This window comes from Ahaetulla prasina, chromosome 7, assembly GCF_028640845.1.
Source record: "Ahaetulla prasina isolate Xishuangbanna chromosome 7, ASM2864084v1, whole genome shotgun sequence".
In the NCBI taxonomy this organism is placed as follows: domain Eukaryota; kingdom Metazoa; phylum Chordata; class Lepidosauria; order Squamata; family Colubridae; genus Ahaetulla; species Ahaetulla prasina.
Genome location: NC_080545.1, coordinates 68,952,318 through 68,976,550, shown reverse-complemented (window position 1 = coordinate 68,976,550; position 24,233 = coordinate 68,952,318). Strand labels below are relative to the sequence as shown.

Here is a 24,233-nt window from a genome sequence, read left to right as displayed (position 1 = left end):
TGTGGGGGCTCCCGCCCTCTGGGACGGACTCCCCAGGACTCACAACTTCGGACCTCCGAACCTTCCGTCATGAGCTCAAGACACATTTATTCATCTGTGCAGGACTGGCTTAGATTTTAAATTTATAGGGGTTTTAAACTGGTTTTAATATTTATATTTCTATTTTAATAATTGGGCATTAGAATAAGTTTTTTAATGATTATTTTAATTTGTATATTGATGTTTTATATGCCTGTGAACCGCCCTGAGTCCTTTGGGAGATAGGGCGGTATATAAATTCGAATAATAAATAAATAAATAAATAAATAAAATAAAAATTATAAAAAAGCAAGAGAATTCATTAATCAAGCTTTAAAACTCTTTTATTACTTTTATTACTTGTTTACTTTAGACCAGTAATACTTTTGTACTTCATATCCTTTAGAAATATTTTGTTTTCATCTTCTTTCTTCTAGCTAGAAAAAAACCAGAGGATGAAGTAATGAATCTTTTTCAGTTTGTTCTTATTTTACATCTCTAGCTTCTGAGTGAATACAGTAAATCCAGAATATTAATTGCTAAATTCAACTAGCCAAGCTGTGGACATTTTTTAGCAGAATATGTCCCCTCATGGGTGCAGCCAGTGGGAGAATACAGGCACATTTGCAATCCGGCCAGATACAGACTTTAGAATAAGGTATAAATTGGCCAACAGCAGCATCAATAATGGTCTGTCTTAAAATCCATGATATATTTACCCATGTCTGTGGCTTATTATCCAACCACCAAAAATATTTTAAGGTGCTAATCTTAAACTTTAAATCAGTTATGCCAAATCATGTATTTTCCTGCCTAACCTATTTCATTTTTTAAAAATATATATGGCAGTTGAGAAAACCAACATAATTATCATTTAAAGAAAAGGCTTGTAGCTCTGTTATATTCACATAGTTAATCAATGTACCTCCATCATCCTTAGCTACCAGTGGTGGGTTGCTACCAGTTCGAGAGAACCGGTAGTAAACATATTTAGTAGTTTGCAGAACTAGTAGGAAAAGATGGCTGGCCATACCCCTGAACCGGTCGCCAGTCGCTTGCCCCGGCCACCTATTTCCTTCCCTGTGGCCCTGCCATGCTTGCCTGTCGCCGATACCTGCCGCAGCAAAAAGCCACACAGGAAAAGTTCCCGGGACTCCCCCTGCTGCTACTGCTGCGGCTGCCACCACCCTGCCACCACCTCTGCTGCTGCCACTGCTGCCCCCGCCACCCCCACCGCCGCCACCTTTGCTGCCACCGCACCACCTCTGCTGCCGCTGCCACCGCTGTCCCCAACACCACCACCACTACCGCCGCCACCACCTCTGCCACCCCCTCCCCTGACACCACTGCCACCTCTGCCGCCACTGCCACCGCTGCTGCCCCCACCACCCCCGCCACCACCACCTCTGCTGCTATCGCCGCCACTGCCAGGCATCTTCAAACCTGCATCCTTTAAGACTTGTGGACCAATCAACTCCCAGACCAACCGTCCAACCTGAACACACATCGCCCTGTGCGACACTGACGGCTACCAATCCGGACTCAGCAAAAGGAGGGCGTGAGGTGGGTGGGTGGGGGAAACGGAGCTTTCCGAACATGTCAAACGCAACTTTCCGAACCGGCTGAGCAGCCCCCTGGCCGAGATTGATGACCTTGCTTGGCTAATCACATGAATCCTGGGAGGTGGGTCAGCCTATCCAGAGGAGGCGGAGGTGGGGCATGGCCTCCCCCAACCTTGCCGAAGAGACCTGCCACCTCCCTTGCTCTTTCTCTGCCTTGCTCGCTTGCTGCTCATCCAGAGGTCGCTTGCTCATTTCATTTATTAAATTTCTATACCGCCCTTTTCCCAAAAGACTTGCTACACTGGAGCTGCCAAGATGTCGCTCTCCCACAAGCTCACCCTCGATAAAGTCAATGTGAAGGGCAAGTGCGTCATCATGAGGTGACGCTCCAGCGAGGGCTGCCTTTCCAAAGGGTCAGGGGGTTTCCGGGGAGGGGAAGCCTGTGGGTGCTGCGCTGATCCGGGAGGCGCCCACAGCACTGCTCCCCTTCGCTCTGAGGGGCACAGAGCACCTTTGAGGTCGCTGCAGCCAAACCTCTAGGGATTCCCTGGCGAGGGAGGGGGAGCATGGGGCTCTTCACCCAGCCACAGGTGGAAAGAACTCCAAGGCAGGGGTCTCCAACCTCGGCCACGTTGTGGACTTCAACTCCCAGAATTCCTCTGGGAACAAAGCTGGCTGAGGAATTCTGGGAGTTGACGTCCACAAGTCTTAAAGGAGCCAAGTTTGCCGATCCCTGTCCTAGACTTTGAAGGAAGGAGGGAGGGAGAGGGAAAGGGAGAGAGAGAGAAGGAAAAGAAAGAGAGAAAAAGATGGTTGATTGATGGCACAAAATAATCCAATTTGATTTGTGGCACAAAATAATGCAAAAGAGAAAGGAAAAGAGAAAGAAAGGGAAAGACAAGAAAGAAAGAGAGAGAGAAAGAAAGAAAGAAAGAAAGAGGGAGAGAGAGACAAAAGAAAGAATGAAAGAAAAAGAAGAAGGGAAAGAAGAAAGAAAGAGAGAAAGAAAGTAAAAGAGAAAGAAAGGGAGAGACAAGAAAGAGATACAGAAAGAAGAAAGAGAAAGGAAGGGAGAGAGCGAGAGAGAGAAGAGGAAGGAAGGACCACAAATCCTGGTGTTAGACGTGGCTTCAGAAGATGCTTTGAAACAGGACAGCAATCTAGGGCTGGAAGGGACCTTAGAGGCCATCTAATTCAACCCCCTCCTCCAGCAGGAAACCTTACATCTCTAGATTATTTTGGTGCCTCTAACGGAGAGGAAAATTGCCAGAAAGGAGAAGGAGTTTACTAGGTCAAGGCTGCCATGCAGAGGAAGGCAGAGATAGTCCTTATCTTATGACTAGAATTGAGCCCAAAATTTTGGTTGTTAAGCAACAGCGTTGTTAAGTGAGTTTCACCACATTTTACTCAATCCATGATCTCTCCTGGCTCTAACAGTCATGTGCAAGTTAGAGAAGAACATCTGAAGTGTGTGTAATGTTCTAAATGTACAGAAGTTATAGTTAAATGTGTGGCAGAAAGTGGACTCTAGGCGTGTTTTTCCAAATGTAGTAAGTGAGGTTGAATGTGTATAGTTTTAGAAGAGGGGTATGTCTCTGTGTGTGTATGTACATACAGTATATATATATATATATATAGTAGGTAATGTATCTTTTTGTGTGCCTATACACACGCTATACTATGTAATATGTATGTACACATATGGCATATATACATAGGATTTAATAGTATATTTTGAATGTTCAGTAATAGTAAATAAATAGACAGGGAAATTGACGTCAGTGACATCAACCTTTGACGTGAGTGACATCAAGTTGAGCACACCCACCCAGTTACATGATTACCCAGCTACGCCCACCCAGTCACATGACCACCAAACCATGCCCACCCAGTCACATGACCAAGCCACACCCACTGTCATGTGACCATCAAGCCACACCCACAAAATAAGCCATGCCCACAGAACCGGTAGTAAAAAATTTAGAACCCACCCCTGTCCAACCAATGTCTAATTTCATTCCAATATTCCTTATATATTTGCCATAAATATGTATCACCACCAAATAGTAATTTTTTCTAAACAAGTACTCAACAGGAACCACTCTAATTTATTCCTGGGCCTTCAACTGCCCAATCACTTCTTTTCCCAGACTTTTCTATACTATTCAAGTCACTTGGGTGAATATTTTTCTCCCTTTAGATAAAAGCGTGGAATGTAACTTTTTTTAAAACCAAAACTTAGCACTGGTTCCTCCATTATTGCCATTTACCAGAGTATAACATAAAACTTTCAGAATCCCCTGAATCAGGAGTGAAATCCAGCAGGTTCTGAAAGGTTCTGCAGAACCAGTAGCAGAAATTTTGAGCAGTTCAGAGAACCGGCAAATACCTCCTCTGGCTGGCCCCAGAATGGGGTGGGAATGGAGATTTTGCAACATCCTTCCCCCAGGAGTGGAGAGGGAATGGAGATTTTGCAATATCCTTCCTCTGCCACGCCCAAGCTACACCCACCAAGTCATACCATGCCCATCAAGCCATGCCCACGGAACCGGTAGTAAAAAAATTGAATTTCATCTCTGGCCTGAACTTTTATTTTCTGTGCAACAATTGCAGCATAAATGACACTAATTCACACTTTCTGCCCATATCTTGATCTTTTCATTCATAAGGTATGATCCTTAATTTAGGCACTGCCTGGAAACCAAAATACTATTACCAACATTTTACTAACTAGGAGATATACCCAATATACTCATACAAACTGCCCACAGGATTCAGTGAATTATTATTGCCAAAAAAAAATCTAACATCATATTAAGATAAGTTGTGGTGAGAAACAGTTATTATTACCTGTTAAGTCAATAGTAAAGAAACAGAAGAAAGTTATATCACTGTAAGAGTAATGTAGGCAAGAAGTTAGAGATTTAATAATTGTAATTACCAAATGTTAGCTGGTATAGGTATTTTTCTTGTCTATTCCTTGTCTTATTTTCTCACTTTTTTCCATAGAAAAGGTTACCTTTGATGGCGTTATCAGTCTCTATGGCTGAAAGTTTTAAGGAATTAGACACGGATTCCAGTCTCGGGTAAGAATTCTTACATTCTATGAGAGAAAGACCACATAGTGTTCTTCATAACTGAGGAACATATAGTCTAGTTTGTTATCTCTGAGGCTTCTCTAAAGTTCATCCCCTTTACAGATCACAAAATCATATTTTCTTTCTCAATTTGGAAATGGTCTTTGCATTAGTATCCTGACTGAACTGGTTTTGTTTGTTTTCTGAAAACATAAAAATATTGTTTTTTTAAGGGCAGTTCTTTTCAGCATCTGTGTAATTGATATTAACCTTAAAATCCACCCGTACAGAAATATATGGCAAGTTGAGCCTCCTCTGTTTGCCTTGTCTGTTTTCCTCCACCACATGCTTTCCCTGTTGGCCATGCATCTTAAGAACCATGCCAACTATGAAATCTGCATTAGGCTGTATTTTGTACTTCTGGGATTACTTTCTGTCCAACAATAGGATGGTACATGAGAAAGCAGCAAAAATACAAGAGTGGGTCTAGTTTTCGCTAGGTGAAATCCAAGCTGCAGTTCTGTCATGGATGGGTATTGGTTGGGGGATGAGGGGTTGGGGCAAGTTTTTATGGCTGGTTTTGACTCCTAGTGATTACCTGGACAAGTCCCTGAAGTTTTCTTGGCAAGAATTCAGAAGTTGGTGCCATTGCCTGCTTCCTAGGGCTAAGAGTGTGATCAACCAAAGGTCATCTAGTTTGCTTCATGCCTAAAATGGGACTAGAACCCGTGGTCTCCTGGTTTCTAATCTACTGCCTTAATCAGTGCACCAAATTGGTTCTTACACTTCTATTAGCAGAAGCCTTTCTGGGTGTTTGGTGAGAGGAAGGCCATTTCCCTTTCCCCTTGCACAGGCTTGCACTTGCCTTCAAATCTGTTTCAGAGAAACTCTTATCCTTTCAGAGCAATTGTAAGAACACACAGGAGTGACATGAAGAAAAGAAAGTCTCGTCACACAAGAGCAAATCTGCTAGTGCAGCCTTAAATTCTACTGCTCATCACTTAATAGGCACTATTTGACCTGCTAGCAATTCCTTGGCTTCCTCTATGCAGTATCACAAAAGAACAAAGGGCAGACATTTTTTCAGTAACAGACACACCAAGTCACAAAAAACAAAGTAATTTTTTACAGGCAATCCCACAAGTAATATAAGGATGTTGCATTAGCAACTGAAGCTGAGCCACAATGACCTGAAATTGCAGAACAGCCTTTGGGGTTTACCAATGTCAAGTACATGTGTCTGCTACTCAACAAGCATTTTATTTAGAAAATGAATATGGGGAATGAAGTTACTGGTTGATTAAACTGTCTTGTATCTCCAATCATCCAAGTAATTCCAAATTCTGAAGAGTATTTCTTTGGGAATTGCGTTCAGGTATCCACCTCTTATCTTTTTCAGTTGGAATGAGTTATGATTTTTACCGCTTTTAAACTAGATTTTTCAACTGCTTATTTTTACTTTTAGTGGCCCTATATAACCTCTGGGCAAAATGATGGGATACATATCAGAGAAATTAAAGCATACCTAGTAATAATCAGGAGAAGTTAGAATTGTGGCAAACTAATTGAAAAAAAATGGTTTTCCCAATTTGATGTGCTCGATTCCCATTGCACATGACTTGCAATGCAATATACGGTATCTAGAAAATGCTGGATATGAAAAGAAGCAGCTATTGAAAGATCCAAACCAGGACTCTGGAAGCAAAAGAAGAAAAACTGTATTATATGTTAGTCCCAAGAGGTGTTGTGGTAGATTGATACTCTTCACCTTCCAAGTCAGGTTTTCAATTCTTTCTTTCTTTTTTCCTCCTAGGAAAGCTCTAGAAATGAGTTGCTGCATTCAAAGCATGCTGGCCAGGATCCTTGCAGAGTTTGAAATTACTCTTGAACAAGATGTCCTACAACCCCTGAATAAACTGAGTGAGGTATCTTTAGTCTCAAATCAAATCAAATCTTTACGACTGTCAGAAACCAGCATCATCTTTCATCTTTTTTCTCTTCACTCCTATTTCCATGTTTACTTAACCCCCAGCGTTTTCACATATTGTCCAGCCACAGTGCAATTCATGCAATAAACTACTGTATGGTTAAACAATTGATGATGGAATGCTTCAGGAACCCAGCCACATAGTCCTTCCTACCAAATGGGCAAAAGCTGCTGTCACTTAGAAGCTATGGGAACTTTGGTTGTAATGTTCATTTACAAGAAAGAACAAAATCAAAAGGTTGCTTAAATTTCGTAAGGCTGCTCACAGCTATAGTTAAGGATCAATACGCCCTGGAAATATCTACTTTGTCATGCTTGACTTTCTAACTTAAGCAAAATCAGGAAACAGGCATTTCCTGTCAGGGTGCCAGAGGAAAGATCACTAACTGCTTCTGCTGTTCAGATGTAAGAAAAGCTTAGGAGGTAAGAAGCCACCCAAGGCCTCAGGAGAGCTAAACCCATTCTCAGTCACTGGAAGCTCATTGAATGCCTTTATATACCAATCACTGTTTCTCAACTCAACATTCCTCATGGAATGGTTGTTGTAAGAAAAATTGGAGGAAAGACTGCTAGGTTCTCCCTGGAGGAAAGATAGGATATAAATCTAGCAAATAAATAACAAATCTGACTATGGTGAAAATTCCCATACAGAGTCCTTGCAAGGGTCATCATAATATTAATGTCAGAAAAAGAATAAAATCCTGGAAACATAAGAAATAGGCTATTTTATGTGGATTACAAACAGACAGCATCTTAAATTAATGGCATTTCCTCACCAGTCAGTGCAAGAATTTTCTAGTGCCATCCATCCATCATTGAAGTGATATAAAGCTTATTATTATGGTTGGTCCCACAGTCAGCTAGATGTTTAAACTGGACTTGGCATTTTTATATACTTACTGAGTCCTTCCCAAGGACCCAGGATAGGCAGGAAGTTGTTGTTTAATAATTAAGTATCATTGGAGCATATTGTTCCAAGTAAAATTGCCTTTTGCAATTAACTCATCGTGATTTTTGTCAATGCCAACAGTGTACAAATGGTGCTCCAGATGTTTTGGGATTGTACCCAAGATGCCTATTAGTATTGGTTTTATCTTTGCTTTTTTTTTCTACTGTTGTTCTACTTTTATTTGTAGGTCTTTGAATTTTGTGATTTTCTCCAGTTCTTTCTTTTCTCTTTTGCTGTCTTTAGGTACTGCTACTTCCATTATCCAGACTTTTTTTGTCTTTCTTATCAACAGTTGTTAAATCTGAGGCATTATGGCAACTGCTTGTCTGTTTGAATTTTAAAATACCAGAACACTTTAGCTTCTTCGTTTTCTATTTGTCTATTTTGTGATCTCACCAGTTCTTGCTTGCAGGCAAATGATATTTCTTGAAGATATTCCAAAATATCCTTGTTACTGCTGTGTCTGGCCATTGTAGCTTATTATTATTATGGTTGCTTGCATAATAATATAATAGTCAAGTGTTTAGACTGCATTTGGCATTTTTATTATTATCATTAGTATTATTACTGTATATTTAGGTGTATCTGAAGACTATTTAAACATTTATTAGTCAAAATTTTTTGATGGGGATGGTGCTTTATGGGAGCTGATGATAGTGTGAACCAGCCCTAACTCCTTCATCCCAATCTCTTCTAGGAGGAGCTGCCTATCATCCTGAAACACAAAAAGAACCTTCAGAAACATATTCTGGATTGGAACACCATCAAAAGCCGGTACGGGGGGTGGGGAGGAATATAATGAAATAGAAAAATGGGGAGGGCTCAATGAAACCTTTAAAATTTATTTTATTTATATATTTTATTTATTTATTTAATTTCTATACCGCCCTTCTCCCGAAGGACTCAGGGCAGTTTACAGCCAACATAAAACAGATTCATCAATAAATTAAAAATAATTTTAAAAATCTAATTCAATTATTTATTTATTTATTTATTTATTTATTAAACTTTTATACCGCCCTTCTCCCGAAGGACTCCCAAGAGTACAGCCAAGATAAAAGGCAATAAGTATACAAAGTTAAAAATCAATTTAAAATACCTATTCAATAGTGGCCGAATTAAAACCGTCAAATTGACCAACCTAAAATACCCCATATAAAATTACAGAAAATTTAAAAATTTAAAATTTAGAAATTTAAAAAATCTAAAAAATCAGTCCAGTCCCGCTTGGATGAATAAATAAGTTTTTAATTCCCGACGAAAGGTCCGAAGGTCAGATATTTGGCGCAAACCGGGGGGAAGGTCGGTCCAGAGAGTAGGAGCTCCAACAGAAGGCCCTTCCTGGGGCCGCCAGCCGGCATTGCTTGGCGGACGGCACCCTGAGAAGACCCTCTCTGTGAGAGCGTACGGGTCGATGGGAGGCATAAGGTAACAGCAGGCGGTCCCATAAGTACCCGGGCCCTAAGCCATGGAGCGCTTTAAAGGTGGTAACCAGAACCTTGAAGCGCACCCGAAAGACCACAGGTAGCCAGTGCAGACTGCACAGGAGTGGTGTTACCCGGGAGCAACGTGGTGCTCCCTCAATCGCCTGCGCAGCTGCATTCTGGACTAGCTGAAGTCTCCGGGTGCACCTCAGGGGTAGCCCCATGTAGAGAGCATTGCAATAATCCAGGCGAGAAGTGACGAGAGCATGAGTGACCGTGCATAAGGCATCCCGGTCCAGAAAGGGGCGCAACTGGCGAACCAGGCGAACCTGGTAAAAAGCTCTCCTGGAGACAGCCGCCACATGGTCTTCAAACGACAGCCGTCCATCCAGGAGAACGCCCAAGTTGCGCACCCTTTCCGTCGGAGCCAATGACTCACCCCCAACAGTCAGCTGCGGTTGCAGCTGACTGTACCGAGATGCCGGCATCCACAGCCACTCCGTCTTGGATGGATTGAGTCTGAGTCTGTTTTTCCCCATCCAGACCCGTACGGCCTCCAAACAACGGGACAGCACTTCGACAGGCCAAATTAGGCCAAATTCCGTTAAAACTATTAATAAAACGATAATAAAACCCAGGTTAAAAGCTATATTACAATTAGGCCAGCCCTGCGCGGTAAAACAGAAAGGTCTTGAGCTCTCGTCGGAAGGTCCGGAGATCGGGGAGCAAACGTAACCCCAGAGGCAGCTCATCACTCAAAATGAGTGATGGGGAAAAGTCTCTTAAGATGTAGCTCATTTTCTGTCAGGGGCTGGTTGTGTTTTTGATAGGTTGGATTGTTTTTCCTTTTGTGTAAAGACAGATGCAAAATATGAGTTAAGTAGATCTGCTTTCTCCCTGTTGCTTGTCATCTTCTTGCCACTTTCTCCCAGCAATGGGCCAATTGTTTCCTTGACTTTTTTCTTGTTTTTAACATGTTGGAAGAAGCTTTTTTTATTATTTTTTACTTTTGTCGCTAGCCTTTGTTCATTGTGAGCCTTAGCTTTCCTCACTTCATCTTTACAGGCTCGGGCTGTTTGCTGATATTCTGCCTTAGTTATTTGCCCCTCTTTCCACTTTTTATATTTGTCCTTTTTGTCTTTCAATTTGTCAGATAGTTCTTTATGCATCCATGCTGGTTTCTTTTGTGATCTACTATTTTTCTTCTTCATTGGTATTGTGTTAGACTGTGCTTTTATAATCTCACTTTTCAAAATTTCCCAAGCTTCTTGAGTTGTTTTCCCCCTGAGGATTCTCATCCATTGAATCCTTCTCAAGATCTCTCTAAGTTTATTGAAATTAGCTCTCTTAAAGTCCAAGACTCTAGTTTGACTTTGTTCTACTACTTGTATTTGCTTAATGTTGAATTCCAATATTGCGTGGTCACTTGCCCCCAAGGTTCCTGTAGCTTCAACACCTTCTATCATTTCATCTCTGTTAGTGAGAATTAAGTCCAATATGGCTGATCCCCTTGTCGCCTTCTCTATTTTTGGGAAACAAAGTTGTCTGCTAGGTTTGTTAGGAACCTGTTGGATCTTCCACTTGGTGCAGAGTTTGTTTCCCAGTTGATGTCAGGGTAGTTAAAATCCCCATTACTACTGTGATGTGCTTCCTACATACCTTAGTTAGCTGACTAGCAAAAGTTCATCTACTTCCTCTGTTTGGTTGGGTGGCCTATAGTATAGACCTATGGCAATATCGTTTTCACCCTTTTATATTGACCCAAATACATTCAAGATGATTTTCATCATTGTTGTGCTCTATTTCTGTAGAGATGTAGTTATTTCTTATATATAGTGCAACTCCACCTCCTCTTTTATTTGGTCTATTTCTTTTAAATAATTTATATTCCTCTAGTTGTATGTTCCATTTGTCAGTTTCATCCCACCAAGTTTCCGTAATGGCAACAATATCATATCTACCCTCATTTACTTGGATTTCTAATTCACCCTGTTTATTCCTCATACTCTGTGCATTGGTGTATAGACATTTGAGTCCATTTGGATTGATCTTGTGTTTACTGTCTACATAACCTGTGTTGACTGCCCCTACTTTCATGCCACCTGTTGGTTTAGTGCACATGGTATGGCACTCACTGTTAAATGCTTGGTTTTGCTTGATAGCATGGTTGATAGTCTTACCCATACAGACATCTATGTTACATGCACTGATAACCCTTTTAGTTTTCGATTGCTGGGGACAGAAATTTTCCTTATCAGTTAATTCTCTGTCCCCACTGTCCGGTTTAAATGTTTATCCAGAAAATCTGTTCTTTTCTCTTTCTTAACATTTTAGGAGGAATTTCCTTCATCATTATTATATCTTGTCCTAATATTTGAAATTTATTTTCATAAAATGCTTGCAAAATTCCATACCTAATCTTCTTATTTGTAAAATAAATAACCACATCTCTCGGTAAACACTTCTGCCTTGCCCACCAAGAATTAACACGATAATTTTTTTCAATATTAACTTCAAAATCTTCTGGTTCCACTCCTTCTATCTGAGCAAAGGCCTGAATAAAAATTTCTTTCAAATTTTCTTCCTTACACTCTCTTAATCCTCTCACCCTTATAGCATATTCCATTAATTTATATTGTAATATAACCCTTTCTTCATCTGCCTTATCAACCTTAACCTGAATATCGTCTATTTATTAGTCAATTTTTTTTGATGGGGATGGTGCTTTATGGGAGCTGATGATAGTGTGAACCAGCCCTAACTCCTTCATCCCAATCTCTTCTAGGAGGAGCTGCCTATCATCCTGAAACACAAAAAGAACCTTCAGAAACATATTCTGGATTGGAACACCATCAAAAGCCGGTACGGGGGGTGGGGAGGAATATAATGAAATAGAAAAATGGGGAGGGCTCAATGAAACCTATAAAATTTATTTTATTTATATATTTTATTTATTTATTTAATTTCTATACCGCCCTTCTCCCGAAGGACTCGGGGCGGTTTACAGCCAACATAAAACTGATTCATCAATAAATTAAAAATAATTTTAAAAATCTAATTCAATTAGGCCAAATTCCGTTAAAACTATTAATAAAACGATAATAAAACCCAAGTTAAAAGCTATATTACAATTAGGCCAGCCCTGCGCGGTAAAAGAGAAAGGTCTTGAGCTCTCGTCAGAAGGTCCGGAGGTCGGGGAGCAAACGTAACCCCAGAGGCAGCTCATCACTCAAAATGAGTGATGGGGAAAAGTCTCTTAAGATGTAGCTCATGTTCTGCCAGGGGCTGGTTGTGTTTTTGATAACATCCCCTTGGCAACAAGATCTCTGCCATTCAAAGCCTTGAAGTACCAACTAACTTAACATTCTGAATTACAATTTCCTTGGATTTGAGGTTTAGGGTTTGTTTGAGCTAGCCACAATGGCTTATGATATAATGCAATCACTGCCAACTTAAAGAAGTTATGTTTGAACAAAACACAGTTTAGCACTTCAAAACTACTTCAAATCTTTAGCATATCATTTTTCTAATCTATTACCAGATGTACTGTACTTCCTATTATTCACAGTCAGCATAGCCAGTGGCATATTACAGTCCTCACTTAATAACTGCCATTGGGACCAGTAACTCCATTACTAAATGGCATGGTCATAAAATGAAGTGTCATGTAAGCATACTGACTTACAGCAGTTGGAAGCTGCAGTTGTTATGTGAATCATCCTCAATCATTAAGCATCATGTCACCTGTTAACCAGCAGTCATTAAGTAAGGATTGCCTGTATTTAAGAGATGCCAGGTTGGGGACAGCTGCATAAATGGATGATCCCCCACATGCCTGTTCAATTGTATGTCAGTTTGGGAGTTCCACTTTCCATATGTCTTACATTACTATTTGTTGTCCGTGCTGACTCCTAGAAGCACGAAGCAGTAAACACCAGCCTGAAGATGACGAATGAGACTTCATCGAAATGTCGCCAAGACACTTCCAATTTTACGCGGGAGAAAACCCGAATAACCAAAGACCTACATACAAACACCCGCAAAAACCTCAGAAAACATATATATATATATGTATTCTGAGGATACATATTCTTATATAAGGGCATACCTGGTTACAGCCTCCATAAATCCATAATGTATTTTAGGTATCATAACCCCAAAATATTACTTTAATGTTTAATAATAATAATAATAATAATAATAATATTTTAATTTGTATACCGCCCTTCTCCCGAAGGACAGCCAGAATAAAATACAAAGAAAACAGTACATATAATATTAAGAACAACCCCTTAAAAAACTTATTCGATTGGCCAAAAATTTTAAAATACAGTAACACCCTATAAAAATTTACAAAAATTTAAAACCCATAAAAGCAAATTAAAAATTTTAAAATCAAGCCAGTCCAGCTAGAGGGAATAAATAGGTTTTAAGTTCGCGGCGAAAGGTCCGAAGGTCGGATAGTTGACGAAGTCCAGGGGGAAGTTCGTTCCACAGGGTAGGAGCCCCACAGAGAAGGCCCTCCCCCTGGGGGCCGCCAGTTGACATTGCTTGGCTGACGGCACCCTAAGGAGTCCCTCTCTGTGAGAACGCACTGGTCGCTGGGAGATAGAAGATGGCAGTAGACGGTCCCGTAAATATCCTGGTCCTAAGCCATGGAGCACTTTGAAGGTAGTCACCAATACCTTGAAGCGCACCCGGAAGACAACAGGCAGCCAGTGCAGTCTGCGCAGGATGGGTGTTACATGGGAGCTCAGAACCGCTCCCTCTATCACCCGCACAGCTGCATTCTGGACTAACTGGAGTCTCCGGGTGCTCTTCAAGGGGAGCCCCATGTAGAGAGCATTGCAATAGTCCAAGCAAGAGGTCACGAGAGGATGAGTGACCGTGCATAGGGCATCCCGGTCCAGGAAGGGGCGCAACTGGCGAATCAGGTGAACCTGATAAAAAGCTCTCCTGGAGATGGTCGTCAAATGGTCTTCGAAAGACAACCGCCCATCCAGGAGAACGCCCAAGTTGCGCACCCTTTCCATCGGGGCCAATGACTCGCCCCCAACAGTCAGCCACGGCTGCAGCTGACTGTACCGGGGTGCCGGCATCCACAGCCACTCCGTCTTGGAGGGATTAAGCTTGAGCCTGTTCCTCCCCATCCAGACCCATATGGCTTCCAGACAGTACTTCGATAGCTTCATTGGGGTGGCCTGGGGTGGAAAAATACAGCTGTGTATCATCAGCGTACAGTTGGTATCTCACCCCAAAACCACTGATGATCTCGCCCAGCGGCTTCATATAGATATTGAACAGGAGAGGCGAGAGAATCGATCCCTGCGGCACCCCACACATGAGGCGCCTCGGGGTCGATCTCTGCCCCCTGTCAACACCGTCTGCGTCCGGTCAGAGAGGTAGGAGGAGAACCACCGATAAACGGTGCCTCCCACTCCCAACCCCTCCAACCGGCGCAGCAGGATACCATGGTCGATGGTATCGAAAGCCGCCGAGAGATCTAATAGGACCAGGGCCGAGGAGTAACCCTTATCCCTGGCTCTCCAGAGATCATCCACCAACGCGACCAAAGCCATCTCCGTACTGTATCCGGGCCGGAAGCCGGACTGGAACGGGTCTAGATAGACGGTTTCATCCAGGTACTGGGGTAATTGACATGCCACTGCACTCTCTACAACCTTCGCCGTAAAACAAAGGTTGGAGACTGGACGGTAATTTCCTAAAACAGCTGGGTCCAGGGAAGGCTTCTTGAGGAGAGGTCTCACCACCGCCTCTTTCAAGGCAGCGAGAAAGACCCCCTCCCGTAAAGAAGCATTTGTAATCCCCCGGAGCCAGCCTCGTGTCACCTCCTGCGTGGCCAGCACCAACCAGGAGGGGCTGGTTGTGTTCTGCCTCTTTCAAGGAAAAAGTAATGTTATGTATGGTATTTCCAGAAGTCCGCTGTCAGTGCAAAGCAATGGCCATAAAGAGTCATGTTTATACACACAAATGTTACAAGGAGTGTAGCATTGTTTCTCTTTCAGGTTTCCCAATTACTAAATTAATTTTTATGGAAAGACCTTCCACCTAACATTTTCATCTGTGTGTTCAAGTGGATACATGTACTGTATTTTGGCACATAAGAATTGTATGGATATATATATAGATATTGCAATACGAGTGGTATAAATATAAAGTCACTCTCCTGCTTCATTGTTATCAGTTCTAATACTGCATTGGGATGAACTAAGGAATATTTTTTTTTATTTGCATTTATATCCCACCCTTCTCCGAAGACTCAGGGCGGCTTACACTATGTCAAGCAATAGTCTTCATCCATTTGTATATTATATACAAAGTCAATTTATTGCCCCCAACAATCTGGGTCCTCATTTTACTACCTTATAAAGGATGGAAGGCTGAGTCAACCTTGGGCCTGGTGGGACTTGAACCTGCAGTAATTGCAAGCAGCTGTGTTAATAACAGATTGTCTTAGCAGTCTGAGCCACCAGAGGCCCTATAATTAAGGCCTTTAATTTTATAATTAAACGTTTTATAATTAAGATAAAACGTGTTACTGAGCATTAGAAATAATATTGACTAGGTTTATTTATTTAATTATTTGTTGAGTACATATTAGATAATATATATATGCATAAGCATGAATTGAATACATAAAATGAATACAATTAAAGGGAACATTAGGACAGGGATGATAGGCACTCTGGTGCACTTACAGACCTCTTAGGAATGAGGTGAGGTCAACAGTAGCCAGTCTAAGGTTAAAGTTTTGGGGGTTTTGGAATGAAACCACAGAGTCAGGTAGTGCATTCCAGGCATTGACTGTTGCTGAAGTCATATTTTCTGCAACGGAGTTTGGTGCAGTTTACCTTAAGTTTGTATCTTTTGTGCGTTCGTGTATTGTTGTGGTTGAAACTAAAGTAATCATTGACAGGTAGGATACTGTAGCAGATGATTTTATGAGCTAAACTTAAGTCATACCAAAGTTATGACCTAATTAACTTAATTAAATTAAATTAATTAAGTTAAGTTAAATGGAAAATTGCAACTTTCCATCTGTAGATAGGACTAATTCACATTTCATTTATTTAAAAGTACTGGTAAGTGATTGTCCATCAATGCCCATAGTGCTCTTGTGCTATCCATGTTATGCCAAAGACTAAAAGGGAAAGTTGTTGCCAACTTAATGGCTTGACTTGGAATAATATTATATTCATATGATATGAAGGAATCTCTTAAGTGTCCCAATCTTGACTCATGTTTATTCTGCCTTATTTCTAAACAATCAAAAGAATCAGACAGATTTCTTCCCCTCTCCCCTTTTATTCTCACAACAGTGTGAAATCATTTAGAGTAAAATAAAACAAGCCACAGCCACTCAGTAAGCTTGGACAATATTTTTTTGGATTAGGATTTATATCCAAGTGTTACAAGAACGTGATAGTGATGTTACTAGAAGAGGTGGGACTGAAATTCTTGGCTTGTTTTATGTCTTGGGGAAAATAATTACCGTATATACTCGAGTATAAGCCGAGTTTTTCAGCACGTTTTTTGTGCTGAAAAACGTCCCCTCGGCTTATACTCGAGTATATACGGCTTATACTCGAGGTTTTTTTTTTCTTCTTTTTTTCACATTATACCGGATGGTGCAAACTTGGCGGGCTTTTGCATTAGCGCGGGGAAGCCCTGCCGGTGCAGTGAGAGGGCGGGGCGGGGGAGCCACCAGCCTTCTCAGCTGAGGGAGGGAGGCTTTCCCTGACCGGTAGCTGCCTCATTTCCCTCCCTCGGCTTATACTCGAGTCCCCAGTTTACCCCAGTTTTTTGGGGTAAAATTGGGGACCTCGGCTTATACTCGGATCGGCTTATATTCGAGTATATACGGTAATCCTTTTATTTTTAATATCTAAATTTGTACCATCTACATTTGGTACTTAGATTTAGATTGCATGAAATTGCCAAATTGTGCAGAATAAATAAACTGGATGGTATTGGTTGTTTACCTGTGCAATAGAATAGAATAGGGTTTTTTTTTATTGGCCAAGTGTGATTGGACACACAAGGAATTTGTCTTGGTGCATATGCTCTCAGTGTACATTAAAAAAAAGATACGTTCATAAAGGTACAACATTTACAACACAATTGATGGTCAATATATCAATATAAATCATAAGGATTGCCAGCAACGTTATAGTCATACAGTCATAAGTGGAAAGAGATTGGTGATGGGAACTATGAGACGATTAATAGTAGTGCAGATTCAGTAAATAGTTTGACAGTGTTAATGGAATTATTTGTTTAGCAGAGTGATGGCCTTCGGGAAAAAACTGTTCTTGTGTCTAGTTGTTCTGGTGTGCAGTGCTCTATAGCGTCGTTTTGAGAGTAGGAGTTGAAACAGTTTATGTCTAGGATGTGAGGGGTCTGTAAATATTTTCACGGCCCTCTTCTTGATGCGTGCAGTATACAGGTCCTCAATGGAAGGCAGGTTGGTAGCAATTATTTTTTCTGCAGTTCTAATTATCCTCTGAAGTCTGTGTTTTTCTTGTTGGGTTGCAGAACCGAACCAGACAGTTATAGAGGTGCAAATGACAGACTCAATAATTCCTCTGTAGAACTGAATCAGCAGTTCCTTGGGCAGTTTGAGCTTACTGAGTTGGCGCAGAAAGAACATTCTTTGTTGTCCTTTTTTAATGATGTTTTTGATGTTAGCTGTCCATTTTAGATCTTTCTTTTAGATCTAGAAATTTGAAGGTTTCTACTGTTGATACTGTGTTGTCTAGTATTGTGAGAGGTACACAATACACTTTCTCAATGAGACAAGATTTGAACTCAAGCTTCCCTAATTCTAGTCTTACACTCAAAATTTGCACTACACAAACTGCTGTTAAAACAGTTTGGGCTTCCCACTCCACAGGAAATATAGCATCATATGGGTGTTTGCATCCAGAGTGTCACTCTTAGGCCTCACAGTAACAGCTCAAACCCTGATCATTAAGAAAATTTTTCATATCAAACCTATCCTGTTTCCTAATTTTGAAATACCATTAAATCTGTTTCTTTCTTTTTTTTTAATGCAGTCTAAATCAAGCTGCCAAGAATTCCAGTAACAGTGTCAGTGCTGTCACAACTTCAGGAGCCTCATCAGCTGCCTTAAAGTTGGAGAATCTGAAGGAAGAGGAAGAGGAGATGAAAAGGAAGGTGGAGCAGAGTAAGGTACTTAAACATGGAGACAGCTTGATCAAGAATTCATTGATTAATCTTAGCCCACTCTTTATTTCTGGTATAAATAAACGTGCTTGTGTAAGAAATTCATCAAATACAGGAGAGCTGAGAAATAGTTAAAAAAATATAAACTAGAATGTTAATTTCTTCTTTATCACAGTTAATCTGATTGGCTGTGTTTAGATTGTTTAATGATGGAACCAGGCTCTACTATCAATTCTATTGTGTATTGAGTAGCTTCCACAAGTGAGCTCAAAATGTCAACCAAGTTTCTAATGATTGTCACCTCAAAACCTAGCTGATTGCTAAAATAAGACTATTGCAAAACTCCTGTATCTCATTATTCTAACCTGGAAAGTCACCATGGATCTTGTAATGGCTACCAATGGGAAGCATAAGAATTTGTTGGCTTCCATTAGTTGCACACATGTATCCTCAGAGCCATGCAGTTACATTCGAGAAGTACACTACAAGTATACTCCCTATCTATATTAGAAATTTGTTAATGCTATAATGCAGTTTCCCAACCTTGGCAATTTTAAGATGCATGGACTTCAACTCCCAGAATTCTCCTGCCAGCCATGGGAAATTCTGGGAGTTGAAGGCCACATGTCAATGCTGCCTAGCTTGGGAAACTCTGCTGTCATGAATGTCAAGAAATATAGTGATGAAATTTTATGTTTAATTTTTCATGAGTGTATCAAGGAATAATATTTTCCAATACCGTTCCAGGATGAATATATGGCTGATTTATATCATTTTTCAACTAAGGAGGACAGCTATGCTAAGTACTTTATCAAAGTAAGATTTAATTCCTTTTGTTAACTACTCTACTTATATTTTATTTATATTATATTTTAAAAATCATGTAACTTCTGAAAATTTTCTCTCTCCATAGACAAGACTTATAGGAAAAATACTAATTAGAATTACAATTCTGTTTGCTTGTTTCTCTGTGACAGTTGTTGGAAATCCAGGCAGAATATCATCAGAAGTCTCTGGAATTTCTAAATTCCAGCTTGGCAGAGCTAATGAGTTCTCACAACCAAACAGGTACAACTTGAGCTGCATTGTTTGGTACGAGCAAATACCAAAGCAAATACATTAGAAATAAATAAATAGTTATTATTCAGCCAGAGCTTTGAGAATATTAAACAGAAAGGGCTGCAAATACAGTATGTGGGAATTGAACATTAATACTTTTGGTAGGGGCATCCTCTGGTCATCTGCTTAGATATGGTCCTTTTTAATTGATGTTTGCATTAACCTGTGGTAGTCAGCTAGAAATGGCTTCAGCTTTTTGCTCTGTGTACATCAAAAAACCTGATATTAGCCCAGAAGAGTAGAGAGGAGATAACTCTGGAAATTAATAGATAAACATTATTTAATCTTTGTCCTTTCTCCTCCTCCTCCCTTGTTTAGATGCCCCTTTTTCATTAGATGCAGCTGTACCAGGGGTATATGGCATGCCATTAGAGACTCACCTGAATACTGCTGGGCGAGAGATTGCACTTCCCATTGAAGCCTGTGTTAGGATGCTGTTGAACACAGGTATGCGGGAAGAGGTAGGTACCGCACTCTGTCCAGCTATTCATTTGCCATGGACCTCCTGGCTTCTCTATCATTTTTGTTTCTTCTTTTAGGGGCTCTTTCGGTTGGCAGCTGGAGCTTCTGTGCTGAAGAAACTAAAATACTGTCTTGACAGTGGCTCAAATATTCTGGATGAATTGTACGTAGACCCTCATGCTGTTGCAGGTAGGTTATCAGCAGTACTAAGAGACCTTGTCTGAGACACTACACATTGTCTGGGACACTACACATCCTGTTCACAACTGTTTTCCTTGTTACCTTCTGGGAAGAGGCTTTGCGGTTTCCGAAGCAGAACATCCAGATTCGGTTGCAGTTTTGTTCCGTATAGTATCAACCTTGTGAACTCTCAAACTTCCTCTTTCTGATATGTATTCAAGATGGACAGTGATTAATATATGCATGTATGAGTGTAGGTGTATGTATGTATGTATGTATGTATGTATGTATGTATGTATGTATGTATCAGTGATGAAATTCAACTTTTTTTACTACTGGTTCTGTGGGTGTGGCTTGGTGGGTGTAGCAGGGGGAGGATACTGCAAAATCCCCATTCCCTCCCCACTCCTGGGGAAAGGATATTGCAAAATCTCCATTCCCACCCCACTCTGGGGCCAGCCAGAGGTGGTATTTGCCAGTTCTCCAAACTACTCAAAATTTCCACTACTGGTTCTCCAAACTACTCAAAATTTCCACTACCAGTTCTCCAGAATCTGTCAGAACCTGCTGGATTTCACCCCTGGTATGTATGTTATGTATGAGTACACTTTTGAGATCAGGAAACAGAATTTCATTTTTAATGCATGCCAGTGTGCCCACAGTAAAAAATGGCAATAAAGGTTATCTATCTACCTACCTATCTATCTATCTATCTATCTATCTATCTATCTATCTATCTATCTACCTGCCTACCTATCTACCTATCTATCTACCTACCTACCTACCTATCATTTGTTGTCAAAGAGGCTTTTCAGTGAAATTTGAGTAGAGCAAAACAGAAGCAAAGCACACTGTTCTCTCACCTACAAGCATCGAAGCAACCTTCTCTTGCTGCTTCACAGAAAAATAAAGTTATTTATTTTGAACATCATTAAATGTGGCAAGTTTACTCAGCATAACTCCATCTTTCTCTCAGACAGATGTAATCAACTTAAGGTTCTTTAGACAGTTTGGAAAACAGCTCCCAAACTCTGCTCATTGGCTACAATACTGGTTCTCATAATATTGAAACATTCGACACTTACCTGGCAATTTACATCTTGTTTACAGCTAGACAGTCATACTGTGTCAGAAACATACTTTTTTGCTTCCAGGTGCATTAAAATGTTACCTACGAGAATTGCCACAGCCGTTGATGACCTCTGAACTCTATGATGATTGGCTGAAAGCTGCCAGGTGAGTTGGAAATAGAAAGATGGGCTTAAGCACACTATAATGCTTTCAGTCTTTGATTGAGTTTTATTTATCTGACAAACTAATTCTTACCGCCTTGCTTATATTGGAAAAATAGTTATAAAACCTATTTTGTCCCCTGATATAGAGTGGATATAAAAAGTCTACACACTCCTGTTTAAAATGCTGTGTTTTTAAGATGTAAGAAAATCAGACCAAGATAAACACTTCAAAGTTCTTTGCACCTTGATTTTTCTTGGTCTGGTTTTTATTTACATCTCAAAAACCTAGCATTTTAATGGGTGTGTAGAGTTCTTATATCCACTGTATGTGCTGGCACTAGTAAGGCTGCACGAGCATTAAGAAAGTGCAGATATTCTCATCTCAAGTTAATAAAAACATTTAAAAACTAAAAGGAAATTCTATATTTCAGCAGATACCTTTTTTTAAAAAAAACTCTCAAAAACAATTTTGTTTCTAGTTCAGATTATTCTTAGAGTACTAATTCAGCCTAGTTCTAGTCCTATTCAATTTCCCATAGGCAGGCAGTTAGAACAATAACAAGCCAGAAAGATCTCCTACTGGCTTAGGACCGGGATACCTTCGAGACCGCCTTCTGCTGCCGATTGCCTCCCAACGACCCGTGCGCTCCCACAGAGTGGGCCTCCTCAGGGTGCCGTCGACCAAACAATGTAGGTTGGTGACCCCCAGGGGGAGGGCCTTCTCTGTGGCGGCACCAGCCCTGTGGAACGAGCTTCCTCCGGGATTACGACAACTCCCCGACCTCCGGACCTTCAGACATGAACTGAAGACTCTATTATTTCAGCGCGCTGGACTAACCTAAGAATAAAATGTTTTAGCTAAATTTTAATGGGGTTTTTAATCGGTTTTTACCATTTTTAGTGATTTGGCTTTGATAATATTTAGTTTTAATTGGGTTTTTAATGCTTATTTATTATATTGTCTTTTAATATGCCTGTGAACCGCCCTGAGTCCTACGGGAGATGGTGCGGTATAAAAGTATGATAAATAAATAAATAAATAAATACTGTTTGTGTGTAATTGTTAATCTCCGGATAAATATTCATAGTACTGGTGATTAATTTTTTCCCCTTAGAAACTGACAAAAAAAATCTTCCTCTCCTAATACATGATGGTGCAGAAGAAAAATGTGTAATATATTCTGATCCATAAAATATAGAGACAACCAGTGGTTGGAATTTAGAATAAACTGTAGAAACCTGAGATTGAATCTCAGCTCAAGCAATTAACTCTGACAATCAAATCTACTTTCAAGTCAAGGTTCCTTTGCATTGATCTTGACTCCTGATAATTTCATGGACATTTCTGTGTAATTTCTTAGCAACAATACAAAATGGTTGCCACTGTCGTCTTTCCATTAAAACAAACAGTCAAGAAATTAACCTTAGTATTTCCAGATGATACCCCCTTGCAAATATTAACCAGACCCACCCAACTTGTTTGACTTCTACCCTCAGAGAAGCTCCGCAGGTGCTTCCACCAACTGAGAGCTAAAGACAGCTGTGGTGGCGCAGTGGTTAGAACGCAGCATTGCAGGCTAATTCTGCCAATTGCCAGCAGTTTGATTCTGACTGGTTGACTCAGCCTTTCATCCTTCCAAAGTCGGTAAAATGAAGACCCAGATTGTTGGGGGCAATATGATGATTCTGTAAACCACTTTGTAAAGCGCTATGAAGTGGTATTTAAGTTTAAGTACTATTACTATCGCCAGAGAGGATTGCTCCATCCATATCTGAGAAGCCTTAGAGCAAGGGTCTCCAACCTTGGCAACTTTAAGCCTGGTGGACTTCAACTCCCAGAATTCCCCAGCCAGCTGCTGGCTGGGGAATTCTGGAAATTGAAGTCCACCAGGCTTAAAGTTGCCACGGTTGGAGACCCCTGCCTTAGAGGATGTAAATGATAAGAAATACAGCCAGATTACAATGTCCTTGACTATTAGGCAATACGAAATAATTTGAGAAATTCTCACAAGCGCTATTATCCTTTTTATTTTCATGTTGTTTTGGCCTTCCTTTTCTCCTTTTTTTTCTTCACTGTTCCTTTTCAGTGCCAAAGAACCAGAAATTCGACTAGAATGCCTCAAGAATGTTTGTAATCTTCTTCCCAAGGACAATTACAACAACCTGAGGTGTGACATAGCTATAAATTTTTAAAACTTTTAAGGATCAATTTTATTATAATGTATAATAATATTCTTGAATGTTTGCATTTATATGTTCATTGCCTTAATTCAGAAAGTGGGCTTATTGGCTTACTTAAACGAAGATGTAAAGCTTTTCTCCTCCTTGTCTTTCTGTGATAGGTCAAAATTCAATAGGAAAAACATGAGAATCCTAAGAAAATCGAGGCACTGAGTTTTGCTTTTACAAATCACGTTTTTTTGTAGGTACCTGATTCGTTTTTTAGCCAAGCTGGCTGAACAACAGGAAGTGAATAAAATGTCCCCAAGCAACATTGCCATTGTCCTAGGACCCAACCTACTGTGGCCCCAGGAGAATGAAAGGTAAAGTATAGATGTCCCAGAAGACAATATACTGTGGGTTTCATATAGTATATACTTATTCAGTAATGAATTATTGAGAAATACCTCTCTTATTTCACACATTCTATCTATGTAATATGTTGTACCAAAAATGATATGTTATTCTCTTCCAATCTTAGTACTGCCCATCAGATGTATTAAACTATAATGCTCATTATTCCCCAACCAAAAGCATTACTGTTGGGAATTTTAGCACAAATCAATTGGGGACCCACAAGATGGATAAAGGAAAGTCATCCAGGGCAAATTCTTTTAAAACTGGGAAACATTTGGAAAGTGCACCTTTTTTTTCATCACTGCAACAATGTAATTACAGCAGTTTAATTTTTGTGATTTCAACATTTCTCATTCAAAGACCTTGTTGAGAAGGTTTTCTTTATTTGTAATATAGAGAGGAAATTTCTTTTTCAGCCACGCCAAACCAATTAAGT

The 24,233-nt window shown here is 40.3% G+C and overlaps 1 protein-coding gene across 1 annotated transcript in view; it reads left to right on the top strand.

The window, feature by feature from the left end:
* Positions 1–24,233, top strand: part of SH3BP1 (SH3 domain binding protein 1) — a 60,817-nt gene that overhangs the window by 22,152 nt on the left and 14,432 nt on the right. Inside the window, exons 4-14 of the mRNA XM_058191670.1 lie at positions 4,590–4,666; positions 6,471–6,582; positions 8,291–8,367; positions 18,095–18,230; positions 18,972–19,040; positions 19,202–19,292; positions 19,662–19,804; positions 19,883–19,994; positions 21,140–21,221; positions 23,308–23,388; positions 23,647–23,763. Of these exons, the coding sequence (XP_058047653.1) occupies positions 4,590–4,666; positions 6,471–6,582; positions 8,291–8,367; positions 18,095–18,230; positions 18,972–19,040; positions 19,202–19,292; positions 19,662–19,804; positions 19,883–19,994; positions 21,140–21,221; positions 23,308–23,388; positions 23,647–23,763 (1,097 nt within the window). The remainder of the gene's footprint in view (positions 1–4,589; positions 4,667–6,470; positions 6,583–8,290; positions 8,368–18,094; positions 18,231–18,971; positions 19,041–19,201; positions 19,293–19,661; positions 19,805–19,882; positions 19,995–21,139; positions 21,222–23,307; positions 23,389–23,646; positions 23,764–24,233) is intronic.